Source organism: Mus caroli, unplaced genomic scaffold, assembly GCF_978045245.1.
Source record: "Mus caroli unplaced genomic scaffold, Mus_caroli_1 scaffold_8, whole genome shotgun sequence".
Lineage (NCBI taxonomy): Eukaryota > Metazoa > Chordata > Mammalia > Rodentia > Muridae > Mus > Mus caroli.
In genome coordinates, this window is record NW_028227263.1 from 43,323,376 (window position 1) to 43,340,153 (window position 16,778).

The 16,778-nt window shown below is 37.7% G+C and overlaps 1 protein-coding gene across 1 annotated transcript; it reads right to left on the bottom strand.

Moving 5' to 3' along the window:
* Window positions 1-14,624: 14,624 nt before the first annotated feature.
* On the bottom strand, window positions 14,625-15,584 carry LOC110299253 (olfactory receptor 52R1-like). The gene has a single exon (XM_021168906.1). The coding sequence runs from the start codon at window positions 15,582-15,584 to the stop codon at window positions 14,625-14,627; it is 960 nt and encodes a 319-aa protein (XP_021024565.1).
* Between the last annotated feature and the right edge of the window lie 1,194 nt (window positions 15,585-16,778).

A 16,778-nucleotide genomic window follows, 5' to 3' on the forward strand; every position in this document is an offset into this window, starting at 1 on the left:
ATTGTCTCATATATTTCAGGTATACTAAGTTTCTGGGCTAATATCCACTTATCAGTGAGTACATATCATTTGAGTTCTTTTGTGATTGTGTTACCTCACTCAGGATGATGGCCTCCAAGTCCAACCATTTGCCTAGGAATTTCATAAATTCATTCTTTTTAATAGCTGAGTAGTACTCCATTGTGTAAATATACCACATTTTCTGTATCCATTCCTCTGTTGAGGGGCATCTGGGTTCTTTCCAGCTTCTGGCTATTATAAATAAGGCTGCTATAAACGTGGTGGAGCATGTGTCCTTCTTACCGGTTGGAACATCTTCTGGATATATGCCCGGGAGAGGTATTGCGGGATCCTCCAGTAGTACAATGTCCAATTTTCTGAGGAACCACCACACTGATTTCCAGAGTGGTTGTACAAGCTTGCAATCCCACCAACAATGGAGGAGTGTTCCTCTTTCTCCACATCCTCACCAGCATCTGCTGTCACCTGAATTTTTGATCTTACCCATTCTGACTGGTATGAGATGGAATTTCAGGGTTGTTTTGATTTGCATTTCTCTGATGATTAAGGATGTTGAACATTTTTTCAGGTGTTTTTCAGCCATTCGGTATTCCTCAGGTGAGAATTCTTTGTTTAGCCCTGAGCCCCATTTTTAATGGGGTTATTTGATTTCTGGAGTCCACCCTGTTGAGTTCTTTATATATATTGGATATTAGTCCCCTATCTGATTTAGGATAGGTAAAGATCCTTTCCCAATCTGTTGGTGGTCTTTTTGTTTTATTGACGGTGTCTTTTGCCTTGCAGAAGCTTTGCAGTTTCATGAGGCCCCATTTGTCAATCCTGGATCTTACAGCACAAGCCATTGCTGTTCTATTCAGGAATTTTTCCCCTGTGCCTATATCTTCGAGGCTTTTCCCCACTTTCTCCTCTATAAGTTTCAGTGTCTCGGGTTTTATGTGAAGTTCCTTGATCCACTTAGATTTGACCTTAGTACAAGGAGATAGGAATAGATCAATTAGCATTCTTCTACATGATAAGAACCAGTTGTGCCAGCACCATTTGTTGAAAATGCTGTCTTTCTTCCACTGGATTGTTTTAGCTCCCTTGTAGAAGATCAAGTGACCATAGGTGTGTGGGTTCATTTCTGGTTCTTCAATTCTATTCCATTGGTCTACTTGTATGTCACTATACCAGTACCATGCAATTTTTATCCCAATTGCTCTGTAGTAGAGCTTTAGGTCAGGCATGGTGATTCCACCAGAGGTACTTTTATCCTTGAGAAGAGTTTTTGCAATTCTAGGTTTTTTGTTATTCCAGATGAATTTGAAGATTGCTCTTTCTAATTCATTGAAGAATTGAGTTGGAATTTTGATGGGGATTACATTGAACCTGTAGACTGCTTTTGGCTAGATAGTCATTTTTACAATGTTGATCCTGCCAATCCATGAGCATGGAGATCTTTCCATTTTCTGAGATCTTCTTTAATTTCTTTCTTCAGAGACTTGAAGATTTTATCATAGAGATCTTTCACTTCCTTAGTTAGAGTCACGCCAAGATATATTATATTATTTGTGACTATTGAGAAGGGTGTTGTTTTCCTAATTTCTTTCTCAGCCTGTTTATTCTTTGTGTAGAGAAAGGCCATTGACTTGTTTGAGTTAATTTTATATCCAGCTACTTCACCGAAGCTGTTTATCATGTTTAGGAGTTTTCTGGTGGAATTTATAGGGTCACTTATATATACTATCATATCATCTGCAAAAAGTGATATTTTGACTTCATCTTTTCCAATTTGTATCCCCTTGATCTCCTTTTTTTTTTTGTAGAATTGCTCTGGCTAGGACTTCAAGAACTATGTTGAATAGGTAGAGAGAAAGCCTTGTCTAGTCCATGATTTTAGTGGGATTGCTTCAAGCTTCTCTCCATTTACTTTGATGTTGACTACGGGTTTGCTGTAGATTGCTTTTATCATGTTTAGGCATGGGCCTTGAATTCCTGATCTTTCCAAGACTTTTATCATGAATGGGTGTTGGATCTTGTCGAATGCTTTTTCCCCATCTAATGAGATGATCATGTGGTTTTTGTCTTTGAGTTTGTTTATATAATGGATTATGTTGATGGATTTCCGTATATTAAATCATCCCTGCATCCCTGAAATTAAACCTACTTGGTCAGGATGGATGATTGCTTTAATGTGTTCTTGGATTCAGATAGCGAGAATTTTATTGAGTGTTTTTGCATCTATATTCATAAGGGAAATTGGTCTGAAGTTCTCTATCTTTGTTGGATCTTTCTGTGGTTAAGGTATCAGAGTAATTGTGGCTTCATAGAATGAGACGGGTAGAGTTCCCTCTACTTCTATTTTGTGGAATAGCTTGTGCAGAACTGGAATTAGATCTTCTTTGAAGGTCTGGTAGAACTCTGCACTAAACCCATCTGGTCCTGGGCTTTATTTGGCTGGGAGACTATTAATGACTGCTTCTATTTCTTTAGGGGACATGGGACTGTTTAGATCATTAACTTAATCCTGATTTAACTTTGGTACCTGGTATCTGTCTAGAAATTTGTCCATTTCATTCAGGTTTTCCATTTTTGTTGAGTATAGCCTTTTGTAGAAGGATCTGATGGTGTTTTGGGTTTCTTCAGGATCTGTTATGTCTCCCTTTTCATTTCTGATTTTGTTAATTAGGATATTGTCCCTGTGCCCTCTGGTGAGTCTAGCTAAGGGTTTATCTATCTTGTTGATTTTCTCAAAGAACCAACTCCTCATTTGGTTAATTCTTTGAATAGTTCTTCTTGTTTCCACTTGGTTGACTTCACCCCTGAGTTTGATTATTTCCTGCTGTCTACTCCTCTTGGGTGAATTTTCTTCCTTTTTTCTAGAGCTTTTAGATGTGTTGTCAAGCTGCTAGTGTGTGCTCTCTCCAGTTTCTTTTTGGAGGCATTCAGAGCTATGAGTTTCCCTCTTAGAAATGCTTTCATTGTGTCCCATAGGTTTGGGTATGTTGTGGCTTCATTTTCATTAAACTCTAAAAAGTCTTTAATTTCTTTCTTTATTCCTTCCTTGACCAAGGTATCATTGAGAAGAGTGCTGTTCAGTTTCCACGTGAATGTTGGTTTTCCATTATTTATGTTGTTTTGAAGATCAGCCTTAGTCCATGGTGGTCTGATAGGATGCATGGGACAATTTCAATATTTTTGTATCTGTTGAGGCCTGTTTTGTGACCAATTATATGGTCAATTTTGGAGAAGTTCCCATGAGGTGCTGAGAAGAAGGTATATCCTTTTGTTTTAGGATAAAATGTTTTGTAGATATCTGTTAAGTCCATTTGTTTCATAACTTCTGTTAGTTTCACTGTGTTCCTGTTTAGTTTCTGTTTCCACTATCTGTCCATTGATGAAAGTGGTGTGTTGAAGTCTCCCACAATTATTGTGTGAGGTGCAATGTGTGCTTTGTGCTTTACTAATGTGTCTCTAATGAATGTGGCTGCCCTTGCATTTGGAGCATAGATATTCAGAATTGAGAGATCCTCTTGGAGGATTTTACCTTTGATGAGTATGAAGTGTCCCTCCTTGTCTTTTTTAATCACTTTGGGTTGGAAGTCGATTTTATTCAATATTAGAATGGCTACCCCAGCTTGTTTCTTCAGACCATTTGCTTGGAAAATTGTTTTCCAGCCTTTCACTCTGAGGTAGTATCTGTCTTTTTCCCTGAGATGGGTTTCCTGTAAGCAGCAGAATGTTGGGTCCTGTTTGTGTAGCCAGTCTGTTAGTCTATGTCTTTTTATTGGGGAATTGAGTAAAGTTGTCTTTTTATTGGGGAATATCTCTTAATATTAAGAGATATTAAGGAAAAGTACTTGTTGCTTCCTTTTATTTTTTTTGTTAGAGTTGACATTCTGTTCTTGTGGCTGTCTTCTTTTTGGTTTGTTGAGGGATTACTTTCTTGCTTTTTCTAGCTTTGATTTCTGTCCTTGTATTGGTTTTTTTCTGTTATTATCTTTGAAGGGCTGGATTCGTAGAAAGATAATGTGTGAATTCGGTTTTGTTGTGGAATACTTTGGTTTCTCCATCTATGTTAATTGAGAGTTTGGCTGGGTATAGTAGTCTGGGCTGGCATTTGTGTTCTCTTAGTGTCTGTATAACATCTGTCCAGGCTCTTCTGTCTTTCATAGTCTCTGGTGAAAAGTCTGGTGTAATTCTGATAGGCCTGCCTTTATATGTTACTTGACCTTTCTCCATTACTGTTTTTAATATTCTATCTTTTTTTAGTGCATTTGTTGTTCTGATTATTATGTGTCAGGAGGAATTTCTTTTCTCATCCAGTCTATTTGGAGTTCTGTAGGCTTCTTGTATGTTCATGGGCATATCTTTCTTTAGGTTTGGGAAGTTTTCTTCTATAATTTTGTTGAAGATATTAGCTGGCCCTTTAAGTTGAAAATCTTCATTCTCATCAACTCCTATTATCAGTAGGTTTGGTCTTCTCATTGTGTCCTGTATTTCCTGGATGTTTTGAGTTAGGATCCTTTTGTGTTTTGTATTTTCTTTGATTGTTGTGCCGATGTTCTCTATGGAATCTTCTGTACCTGAAATTCTCTCTTCCATCTCTTGTATTCTGTTGCTGATGCTCACATCTATGGTTCCAGATTTCTTTCCTAGGGTTTCTATCTCCAGAGTTGCCTCATTTTGGGATTTCTTTATTGTGTCTACTTCCCTTTTTAGGTCTAGTATGTTTTTGTCCATTTCCATCACCTGTTTGGTTGTGTTTTTTCCTGTTTTTCTTTAAGGACTTCTAACTGTTTGGTTGTGTTTTCCTGTTTTTCTTTAAGGACTTGTAACTCTTTAGCAGTGTTCTCCTGTATTTCTTTAAGTGAGTTATTAAAGTCCTTCTTGATGTCCTCTACCATCATCATGAGATATGCTTTTAAATCCGGGTCTAGGTTTTCGGTTGTGTTGGGGTGCCCAGGACTAGGTGGGGTGGGAGTGCTGCGTTCTGTTGATGGTGAGTGGTCTTGATTTCTGTTAGTAGGATTCTTAAGTTTGCCTTTTGCCATCTGGTAATCTCTGGAGCTAGTTGTTATAGTTGTCTCTGGTTAGAGCTTGTTCCTCAGGTGATTATGTTAGCCTCTATCAGCAGACCTGGGAGACTAGCTCTCTCCTTAGTTTCAGTGGTCAGAGTACTCTCTGCAGGCAAGCTCTCCTCTTGCCGGGAAGGTGCCCAGATATCTGGTGTTCGAACCTGCCTCCTGGCAGAAGTTGTGTTCCACTCACCAGAGGTCTTAAGATCCCATGGAGGGTCCTGTGAGGACCTTGGGGGTGTCCAGAAACTCAGCGCACAAGGAACCCCGGTGCTGGAGTGGACTGGAAGGGACTTGTGCCCCTAATCAGGCCATGTTATCTGCTTCCCTAGTTAATGCAGTCTCAGGTCCTGCGCGATTGGATTGGAGCAGAAGCTGTGTTCCACTCACCAGAGGTCTTAGGATCCAGTGGGGGATCCTGTGTGGGTCCTTGTGGGTGTCCGGAGACTCCCCGGGCCAGGAACCATGGTGCTGCAGTGGATTGGAAGGTGGTCGGATGTCCGGAGCCCGAAAAGGGCGCTGCCTCAGAAGATATGTGGCTCTCACCTGTCCCAGAAGCTGTGTGCTTCTGTGTGCAGACTCTCACCTGTGCAGACTACTTTTTGGTGAAGTCCCAGAACCAAGATGGCTCCCGCTGTTCCTTAGGCAAAAGCCTTCCAGGCCAGGTGGACACCTGTCCTCTGGCTGGGGAGGTGGTCGGATGTCTGGAGCCCGAAAAGGGTGCTGCCTCAGAAGCTCTATGGCTCCTGCCTGTCCCAGAAGCTGTCTGCTTCTGTGTGCACACTCTCACCTGTGCAGACTACTTTTCTGCGGAGTCCCGGGACCAAGATGGCACCTGCCGTTCCTCGCAATATGATTCTTTAAGACATGTATATAAGGTGTGAGATCAAGGCTATTAGTATATACATTACCTCAAATATTCTCAATGTAAAAAGTTTTCTTCTATGTGTTTTGATGTTTGGTGTTTTGAGACTAAATAATAAGAATAAAATATAAGAATAACTTGACTCTATAAATGATGACCATGAAATCATTTCATATGCCTACTCTTTGAAACTGTGTACCTAATTAAATACAAGTGCACCTCTTTCTCAAAGATATATACTGTACAAAGCAAATACAGATAAAAAAATCAAAACAACTGGAATTATATCCTGAGTAATAGTTTTTCACTTAGAAAGGAAGAGTTATAAGAGGCCTATAACAGTGCCCTACTGTCCAGCCTCTAGGCCTTCACTTACTGTTAGCCATATAATTAAGAAAAACTATTTATAAACATTTTATCAATCTGTTTCCTAAGCAAATTGGTTGCTACAATGCATTGTTGTCAAATCTCAACTGATCTTGGGATGTAGATAAGGCCTGATTGAAGAGTTCATTTTATGTTATCCTAAGGGAAGAATGAGAAAGAAATGGACACTCTAGCTCTTTGTGGTCACAAAGAAAGTAATCTTTAATAGAGTAAAATAACTATCAATAGAACACAGGGCATGAGAAAAGTCTAAGAAAATAAAATGGAGGTTAACCCTCCTGTAAGCTCTGTGCTCATTAGTGTTCCATCACAGTGACTCATATATGAAGAAAAAACAACCTTAGAAGAGGAGGTTTTATTTGGTTCATACTTAGCAAGTTTTACTGCTGAGGACCTTGAGTGAAGCTGAAATATAGCATGAGCATTTGTTGGAGAATAGCATCTTACCAAATGGTGAACAGAAAGCAGAGATGAAAGATGAGAAGAAATCATAGAAGGTCACTGCAAGAACAGTATCCCAGTGACTGATTTCATCCAGCCATGTTCTGCCTCCAAAGTATTACCAATAACTGGAGAACAGATCTTGGGCACAGGTCTTGAGGGAGACATTTTATATTCCAACTATATCTGCAAGGGGTGAGCTCTGACTGAGCTGAGACTGTAGATTTTTAGTTTGGCATTCACAGAAAACCATTAGTATTGAGATTTTCCTTATTGTTGCTTATTGTATAAAACTTTGCTTGCTGATTCCCATGGGTCAATGGGCTCATAGTCTGTTTCATCATAGCAATATAAAATTTATATATGGTGTTAATATAACATAATTTTTTAATTTTAACATCTTAAAATTTCTACTGAACTGATATAACAGAATTTTAAAAATGGAGTAATTATCTATCTTGTTGATTCTCTTAAAGAACCAGGTTTTGGTTTTGTTAATTCTTTGTATTGTTCTCTTTGTTTCTATTTGATTGATTTTACCCTGAGTTTTTGGCTTTTTCCTGCCTTCTACTCCTCTTGTGTGAGTTTGTTTCTTTTTTTCTAGAGCTCTCAGGTGTGCTGGTAAGTTGCTAGTGTAAGATCTCTCCAGTTCCTTTACCAGGGCACTTACTGCTATGAATTTTCCTCTTAGCACTACTTTCATTGTGTCTCATAAATTTGGGTATGATGTGTCAACACTTTCACTAAATTCCAGGAAGTCTTTAATTTCTTCTTTATTTCTTCCCTGACCAAGCTATCATTAAGTAGATAGTTGTTCAGTTTCTACATAAATGTGAACTTTCTGTTGTTTTTGCTGTTATTGAAGACCAGCCTTAGGCCATGGTAATCTGATAGGATGCATGGGATTATTTCAATCATCTTTTATCAGTTAAGGGTTGTTTTATGGCCAATTATATGGTCAATTTTGGAGATGGTAGCATGAGGTGCTAAGAAGAGAGTGTGTTCATTTGTTTTAGGGTGAAATGTTCTGTAGATACCTGTTAAGTCCATTTGGTTCATAACCTCTATTAGTTTCACTGTATCTCTGTTTTTGTTTCAATAACCTGTCCATTGGTGAGAGTGGGGTGTTGAAGCATCCCACCATTATCATGTGGGGTTCAATGTATGTATTAAATTTTAGTAAGATTTCTATTATGTATGTGGGTGCCCTTGCATTTGAGGCATAGATGTTCAGAACTGAGATTTTTCTCTTGGTGGATTTTCCCATTGATAAATATAAAGTGTCCTTCCTCATCACGCTTGATAACTTTTGGTTGTAAGTCTATTTTATTGGATATTAGGATGGCAACTTCAGCTTGTTTTTTGGAACTATTGGCTTGGAAGATTTTTTTCAATCCTTTTGCTCTGAGATTATGTCTGTCTTTGTTATTGAAATGTGTTTCTTGTATGCAGCAAGATTCTGGATATTGTTTCTGTATCCAGTCTGTTACCCCAAGGCAAACTAACTAAAGGGCCTAGAGGAAGTATCCAAATTAACACAATCAGAAATGAAAAGGGAAACATAACAACAGAAACTGAGGAAATTAAAAAAAAACCATCATATCCTACTACAAAAGCATATACTCAAATAAAACTGGAAAATCTAGGTACAATGGATGATTTTTTAGACAGATACCATATAGCAAAGTTAAATCAAGAGCAGGTAAACTATCTAAACTGGCCCATAACCATAAGGAAATAGAAGAAGTCATTAAAAACTTCCCAATCAAAAAAAGCCCAGGGCTAGATGGATTTCGTGTAGAATTCTACCAGACCTTCAAAGAAGATCTGATACCAATATTCCTCAAAGGATTCCATGAAATAGAAACAGAAAGAACACCACCCAATTCATTCTATGAAGCCACAATTACTCTGATACCTAAACCCCCGCCCAAAAAAAACCAACAAAGACCCAAGAAAAAAAGAGAACTTCAGACCAATCTCACTTATGAATATCGATGCAAAAATACTCAATAAAATTCTTGCAAAACAAATGCAAGAACACATCAAAAACATCATTCACTATAATTAAGTAGACTTCATCCCAGGTATGGAAGGTTGGTTCAATATACGAAAATCCATTAACATAATTCACTATATAAACAAACTCAAAGAAAAAAATCACATGGTCATCACCTTAGATGCAGAAAAAGCATTTTAGATAATACAACACCCCCTTCATCTTAAAAGTATTGGCAAGATCAGGAATTCAAGGCTCATACACAACATAATAAAGCAATTTACCACAAACCAATAGTCAATATCAAGTTAAATGGAGAGATACTTGAAGGAATCCCACGAAAATTGGGAACAAGGATGCCCATTTTCCCCATATCTATTCAATATAGTACTCAAAGTACTAGCTAGAACAATAAGACAACAAAAAGAAATCAAGGGGATACAAATTGGCAAAGAGTAAATAAAGATATCACTATTTTCAGATGATGTGATAATATGCATAAATGACCCCAAAAATTCTACCAGAAAACTTCTACAGCTGATAAACAACTTCAGAAAAGTGACTGAATATAAAATTAACTCAAATAAATCAGTAGCCTTCCTTTATACAAATGATAAACAGGTTAAGAAATTAGGGAAGCAACTCCCTTCATAATAGCCACAAATAATAAAAAATATCATGGGGTAACTCTAACCAAACAAGTGAAAGATCTGCATGACAATAACTTCAAGTCTCTCAAGAAAAGAAATTGTCTTTCCACACTGTTGCTTATGGTATTGAGATTTTTTGAGACGTTTCCTTATGATAACATTATCAACTTTAATTTTTTCATTCTCATTAGTCAAGGACCAACCAAGTATATAAATAAGAAAATTCATCAAATTTAACTTGCTAAGTTTCATTCAAAGACACTTCTGCATATTGCCTAGTAGTAAGTTCTCATCGGACCCTCGGAGATGAAAGCTCAGTAATCTGTGGCATGAAACAGGGTATTAGTCTTAAGTACTGTGTTTTAATGCATTTGCTTTATCATAATCTTACTATACAGAGGACTTTCTTAGGACAATGTATAGAAGAATTCAGTGTAGATTTTGCAAGGACTATTTAACACATTTACTTTGATTCTAAAATGAACATCATGAAGTTTGTCTATATCTAGTTTAGTCTAGTAGAAATATTTATAAGCCATGAATACAGATTGATTTATAAAGAATAGGCATTTCAATGTGGCACTTCTAGGTGAAAGTTTGTCACAGTAAATGTTGCATTAACCATTGTAAAATTTTGCACCATAAACATCAATTACAACCAGAGTAAGAAATCAGTTTTTCACTCTGTCTTTGGGCAGGTCTGAATATACCTTCCATTTATACACACAGTTAAATCGAAAGGTACTAGAAAAAAATCAATAAACTCAAATTAATAAAATCAAAACATCAAAATAGGAGAGGAGAGTATGATGTGTTCACTTAAGTCATACACAGAGAGAGAGAGAGAGAGAGAGAGAGAGAGAGAGAGAGAGAGAGAGAGAGCATGATGTGTCAGAATTCTTGATCTGGGGTCAGAACTACCTCGGGTTTTTTCTTCCCCCTTCTAGAAGCCATTCTGATAAAGAATTCTGATAAAAAAAAAATTCTATCAGAATGTCTCTTCTGGCCTCATTTGAGATTTTCTGGTTGAAACAGAAAGGGATCTCTCCATATCCTATAAGCTAAATGCAAGCTCCTCAGAACAGAGCCACTGTATTGGGCTCTGCTGGAACTTTGTCTGAAATCCTATTCCTATTCTTCTAGAAATCTCATAGTTCGTGTCTATCCAAATACCAAGTACTCTATTTCACACCTCTTTCCCACTAGTATATATGTGATGAATTAAAACTACTTTTTATAAGTTCCAGAACAGTCACAATTTATTTTTTTAAATAACATTCCTTGGTTTCAATTATAACTTTTCACTCATTTTTACCCTAAGGCCAAAGTTGTCAGGAGCCATAATAAGACAAGCTAATAACTAGCAGGTGATCTTCCTGAGATGGTCTGTTTTGGATTATAATATAACCTGCAACAGGTTTACTCTTATTGAGCTAGGCCGTAAGAGAATCCATTTTAGGAATGATTCCTGCTATTAATATGCTTTTCCTGTCATTATTAAACATATAACAATAACTAGGCATTAGTCCACCCCTTTGGAGCAGATCTCTGAAGATCTATGAAGATTACTGTCTTGTACTGATGCTATATAGACAAATAGATGACTTCTTAAGTCTTAATGATGAGTCCTATAAGAATTCCTAAAATTATATCAGTGGTTATTATGTTCTTTTATAGTGGGACTGCTATTAGGTCCTTTTCTGATAGTCAAAACTGCAATGAGAACTCTGCCAGTCTCCCAAGTGTCACCAGTTAATTGCTCTTAGATAGTAACCAGACTTTCTACTCGGAGAACATTCCAAGAGGTTGTAAAAAAATTAACCAACGGCCATAAAAAGGGAACTAACAATTTATTATAGGTGTAGGACAGAAGATAAAATATTGACTTGGTTTATCAATACAAAACTTCACTAATAACTTAGTTATGGTTGTAAACCTTCAATTATCCTGTGGATCTGTGTGACAGGTGATGGGTGTTTAGCCAGATAATTATTACTCCTAATGGATATGCATGTAAACATTCTCTGTTGTAAATTTCTATTTCAATCTATGATTTGATTTTTTGCGTGAACTTGTGTTGAACTTTTTAACATGTGATCATGTATTCCAAAAGATGTATAATTGCTGAGGACAAAAGAGAGGCAGATAGAGAAGAATTTTTTTTCCCTTAGGAGAATTTTCTCCCTTTCCCTACTTAGAATTTTTCTCTTTCTGCATTTAGGATCTTTCTGCCTTCCCCCTTAGATAGCATTCTTAAGGAAACTTCTTAGAAGGTAAAACAAAATACTCATGGGAACAAACACAGACAAAATGTGGAACAGAAACTAAAGGAAAGGCCATCCAGAGGCTGCCACCCCTGGGGATCCATCCCATATACAGTCAACAAATGCAGACACTATTGTGGATGCCAAGCAGGGCATGATGACAAGAGCCTGATATTGCTGTCTCCTGACAGGTTCTGCCAGAGTCTGACAAATAGAGGAGAATGTTCACAGCCATCCATTGGACTGAGCACAGGTTCCCTAAAGGAGGAATTAGAGGAAGGATTAAAGGAGCTGAAGGCATTTGCGACCCCATAGGAAGACCAATAACATCAAAAACCAGACCCTCCCCCCCACCCCCCACCCCCAGCTCTCAGGGACTAAACCACCAACCAAAGAGTACACATGGAGGGATCCATGGCTCTAGCTGCAGCAAAGGATGGCCTTATAAGGCATCAACGGGAGAAGAGGCCCTTGGTACTGTGAAGGTTTAATGCCCCAGTGTAGGGGAATGTGAGGGCGGGGAGGCAGGAGTGGGTAGGCTAGTGGGGGAATATCCTCATATAATCACTTTTTGAATTGTCCTTTTTTCTTTCTGTGACTTCCAACTAGCAGGCTGAAAGTTAGAGCCTCACAGTTCTTGCTGAGGTAGAACAAAGGCCACACTACTTAAATCTCCCACTGTTAGACTGCAGGTGAGAATGGCTAAGCCAGCAGCCTTTTACGTTCAGAAAGTGCAAGAAAGTTTTTAGGAGTTTTTAAAAGTTATCATCAACATTTCAGTATAGTTGGAGAACTCTAGAATGTCCGGAAACCTTCACGCTTTAAAGCCACACTAAAGTTCTACTCTGTGCCCTGCCACTACCCTCTCCATGCTAGGAGGCTCCTGGAGCAAAGTCACCTGTGTTGCATTTTTCTCATTTTGCATATCTATTTATCTTGACTAGATGATAAAAATCTGAGCACAATGTATGGTTTTATATTCCACATGTTTGTGAATAATCAACACATTCTCACTGTCCAGTATAATACTCTTGCTTTTGAATAGCCACCCTAACATTTCAGGCCAGTTCTGAATGAATCTCTGTCTCCTAGTCTTCCATATAATGAGAGAAATAACACGTTAAAATTCCACATTTTGTGGGAGGACTTTTTTATTCAAGTCATATTTTCATCATCATAACAAGTTACCTGAGACACAACTTACAGAGGAAGAAAGTCCCACTTTGGCAAGTGGATACAGAGGTCAGGGCCTGCTCACCTGGCTCTGTTGCTTTGAGCCAACTCATCATGGCAGGAGTGTCTGCTGGAGGCCTGGCCATCTCATGCCAGTTGGGGGAAAAGAGCCATAGTGAGCTGGGATCCACCATGCCTCCTCAAATGTCACACCTCAGTAACTTAACATTCTTCTTTGGGTTCCATCAGCTTCCATTGCCTTCCAATAGTCCCAAAGCTTTATACTAAGTGTCCTTCATTAGTACACACAATTTCTCTTGCCCTTAATTCATATCAAAATTGCACATATATTAAAGAATGTCTTTTTGTAATTTATTAGTAGTAAAATATTTTACCTATTACTATTAGTAAAATAGTATACCTATTTTGTATACCTATGGTCCCAGGTCATTTAAACCTTATCTCAATAATTTTTTATAACAAAATTAAACTTCAGCAGCTAAAGGTTTAAAAAATACTATTGTGAAAAAAAGAAAAAAAACAAGACCCTAAGCTTTATTTACCACAGTGGGTATTCCTAGCATTTAGGTGTCTTTATTAAATAAGCTGTAATTTTGTCTGAAATTATTTTCCTATTTTTCTAGAACTCTCATGTTACATGTCTATGCAAATGCCAAGTACTCTATTTCACACCTCAGTTAATAGTATGGAGAATGAAGGGAACTAAACTTAGTTTCTTTAAAACTTAACAGCATATCAATAATTCACCACATCTTTACTACAAATAAAACAGCACCTGGTGTCCAATCACATTTCGTCATTGGTTTCATTTATTTTCTTCTCAGCTTCCTTTCCACTTTCATTTTCTTCTCTCCTCAGTCTTCCCTTTCTTCCATTTCCCCTTCCTTTCCTTCTCTCCCTGCCTCTAACCTTCCTCTCTACTTTCATTTTATTTTATTGGGATAAAATTTTTCTATGTATTCTAGGTTGGTCTCAAATACACAGTGCTCCTGCCTCAGATTCCCTGTTGCTGTGATTCTTGTCATGTGCCATGACACTCACTTCCTATAGGATGACAGGTATGATTTATGTTGATTTTGTAGATCAGGATTTGAAAATAACTTTAAACATATGTCTATTTATAAAATAATATTTTGTGTAGAGATTACAGTTTGAAGAAATATGTATATTTTTAACTGCTTGATGAAATGTCTAGATTCATTTTAAATTGTGTCACCTTCTACTTAACTCATGACAATTAGGTAAAATATTTACTGATTTAATCCATAAAAAGTCTCCAGAGTTTGAAGTCAACAACAGATTAAGGGGTAAAATTCTCATATGAATAAAGAGACAGAGAAAAGAAACAATTATGACAATAACTAAAATTATATTTCACCAAACAAATCCACAGTGGATTTGTCTTTTTTAAATACTTATTTTACTAAACAGATCAAATTCAAATTGACCTATTGTCAATTTAACCAAAAAACTGAAGATTTAATGAATAAATTTTGTTAATAAATAGTCTTTCCTTTCAGGAGGAATATATCAGTTAAACCTGTATTATATAACATAGCTCTCAGATCTCGGGATATGGATACTATGAAGTTAAATCTTTATTGTTCTAGAAGGTTTTTAGCCTGTAAGCTAATTGTTCTCACAGGGCTGACTTTGTGATGTTAGGTATAAAGCCTGTGAAGTGTTTCTCATCTGTGGTGATATCAGTATGGTTAAATCAAGACAGGATATGCTGTGGTCCCTGGATCATGAACCTTTTACACAAAACCCTCGTGTAACCCTGTCTCTGATCTGCTTGGTTCTAACTCCATATATAATGGGATTGAGCATGGGAGGAACTAGAAGATAGACATTGGCAAACATGATGTGAACAACTCGGGGCACATGGTGGCCAAAGCGGTGGGTGAGGAAGGTGAAAAGGGCTGGGATATATAAGGTTAAGATGACACCAATATGAGAAGCACATGTACCAAAAGCTTTGAGGCGAGCTTCACCTGAGGGCAACCTCAACACAGCTCTCAGAATCATCACATAAGATACACTGATGACAATTATGTCAAAGCCAACCACAGAGAAAGCCACAAAGAGTCCATATCCACGATTGACTCTGGTATCAGCACATACCAACTTGAGCACAGCCATGTGCTCACAGTAGGACTGGGGAATGACCTTGTTGGGGCAGAAGGGCATTCTGGAGACCATGAAACAGAAGGGGCTCACCCACAGCAGCCCTCTCACCATCACAACAGCCCCTAGTTTGATGACTACAGATGTGGTCAGGATGCTGGAATGTCGGAGTGGGAAGCAGATAGCCACATAGCGGTCCAAGGCCATGGCCATGAGCACCCCAGACTCCACAGAAGAAAAGGCATGTATGAAGAACACCTGGATGAGGCAGGCATGATATTCAATCTTATGATCATGAAACCATAGTATGGCCAGCATTTTTGGTTGTGTGGAGGAAGACAGGACCAAGTCAGTGGTAGCCAGCATGGCCAGAAAGAGATACATGGGCTCATGTAGGGTATGGTCAATTCGGATTATGTGAAGGATGGTGATGTTTCCAGTCACTGCCACAATATACATGACACAGAATGGAAAGGCAACCCAGAATTGGTAATTCTCCAGTCCTGGGATTCCAAGCAAGATGAAAAATGTAGAGTGGGAAGAGCTGTTCCTTGAAGCCAACATGAGAGAATGTGTCATATTTCCTGTGTGGTGAAGTTACTCTGCTCTCTGAGAATCATAACAGCCAAGACATGGATGATTATTTATACTTGTGTAATTTTACAACTTTATTCAATATTAAATTGTAGTAAAATCACCCTTTATAATAAATATTTTGTAAAAATATGATACTACTTATTTAGTATTTATAATATTTAAAATATTAGAACATGTAAGGATTGGGGGCAATTATTTCCTAAAGAAAAATATTTTCCTAGAGGTAGAATCTGCTGAGTGAAAACAAGTAAGACAAAAAAGTTACAATCAACTTTGTGGTTTTCTCTTTAGCAAATTACTTGGTCTTCCTTTCAAACAGTTCCATTCATCTCTATGTCAAGTCATTTGAGCAACTGTAGTTCATGATAGGAAGGAAGAATGAAATAAGGGACCATAGTACTTTATTTACATATTTAGCACAGTTACCATCTTGGTTCTAGCCTAGAGAAAATGACATAGTGTATTTATTGAAAATCTTAGACCATGAACACCTTATGCTTTGTGAGTGATCCACTCTTCTTAAATCAGGGCCTTTTTCTTGTGCATTGTAACAGTAGACACAGACAGCTTGTTGGTGCCTGTCTGCAGCTATATTCTGAAACAGATTTGTTTATACAAACTCAACCTGGCCTTGACTTGCAGATTACAACTTATTCAGGGATGTCACAGGTGATACACAAGAAGATGGCTTTGAACCTGACACTGTGTTTAGCATATCTCTTCTTGATAAATAGAAGTTGAGTAAATGTATAGTGAGTGAAATATCAAGTAAAGTCCATTATTCAGATGTAATAAACCCATTGTTTCTCAATATCATCGACTGAACTTTGATCATAGAATCCCCTTATTTCTATGTGAGCTATGCTAATTATATTTAAGGCTATTTCTTATGCTAGAAATGAGGGAGGAATTTACTGAGTGACAGCTTTTACATGTTCTTGCTTAGAGCACTTGTTTTTTCATGTCTGAGCTCTCCAAGGAATACAACTTGTCACACACACACACAGAAAGAGAGACAGAGAGAGAGAGAGAGAGAGAGAGAGAGAGAGAGAGAGAGAGAGAGAGAGAGAGAGACTTAAGACATAGGTGACAGATTAATTGCTTCTTACCAAACATCTTTTCTCTAGTATTCTAAAGGTGTCTAGTATTCTAAAAGTTCATTTCAAGATCAAACAG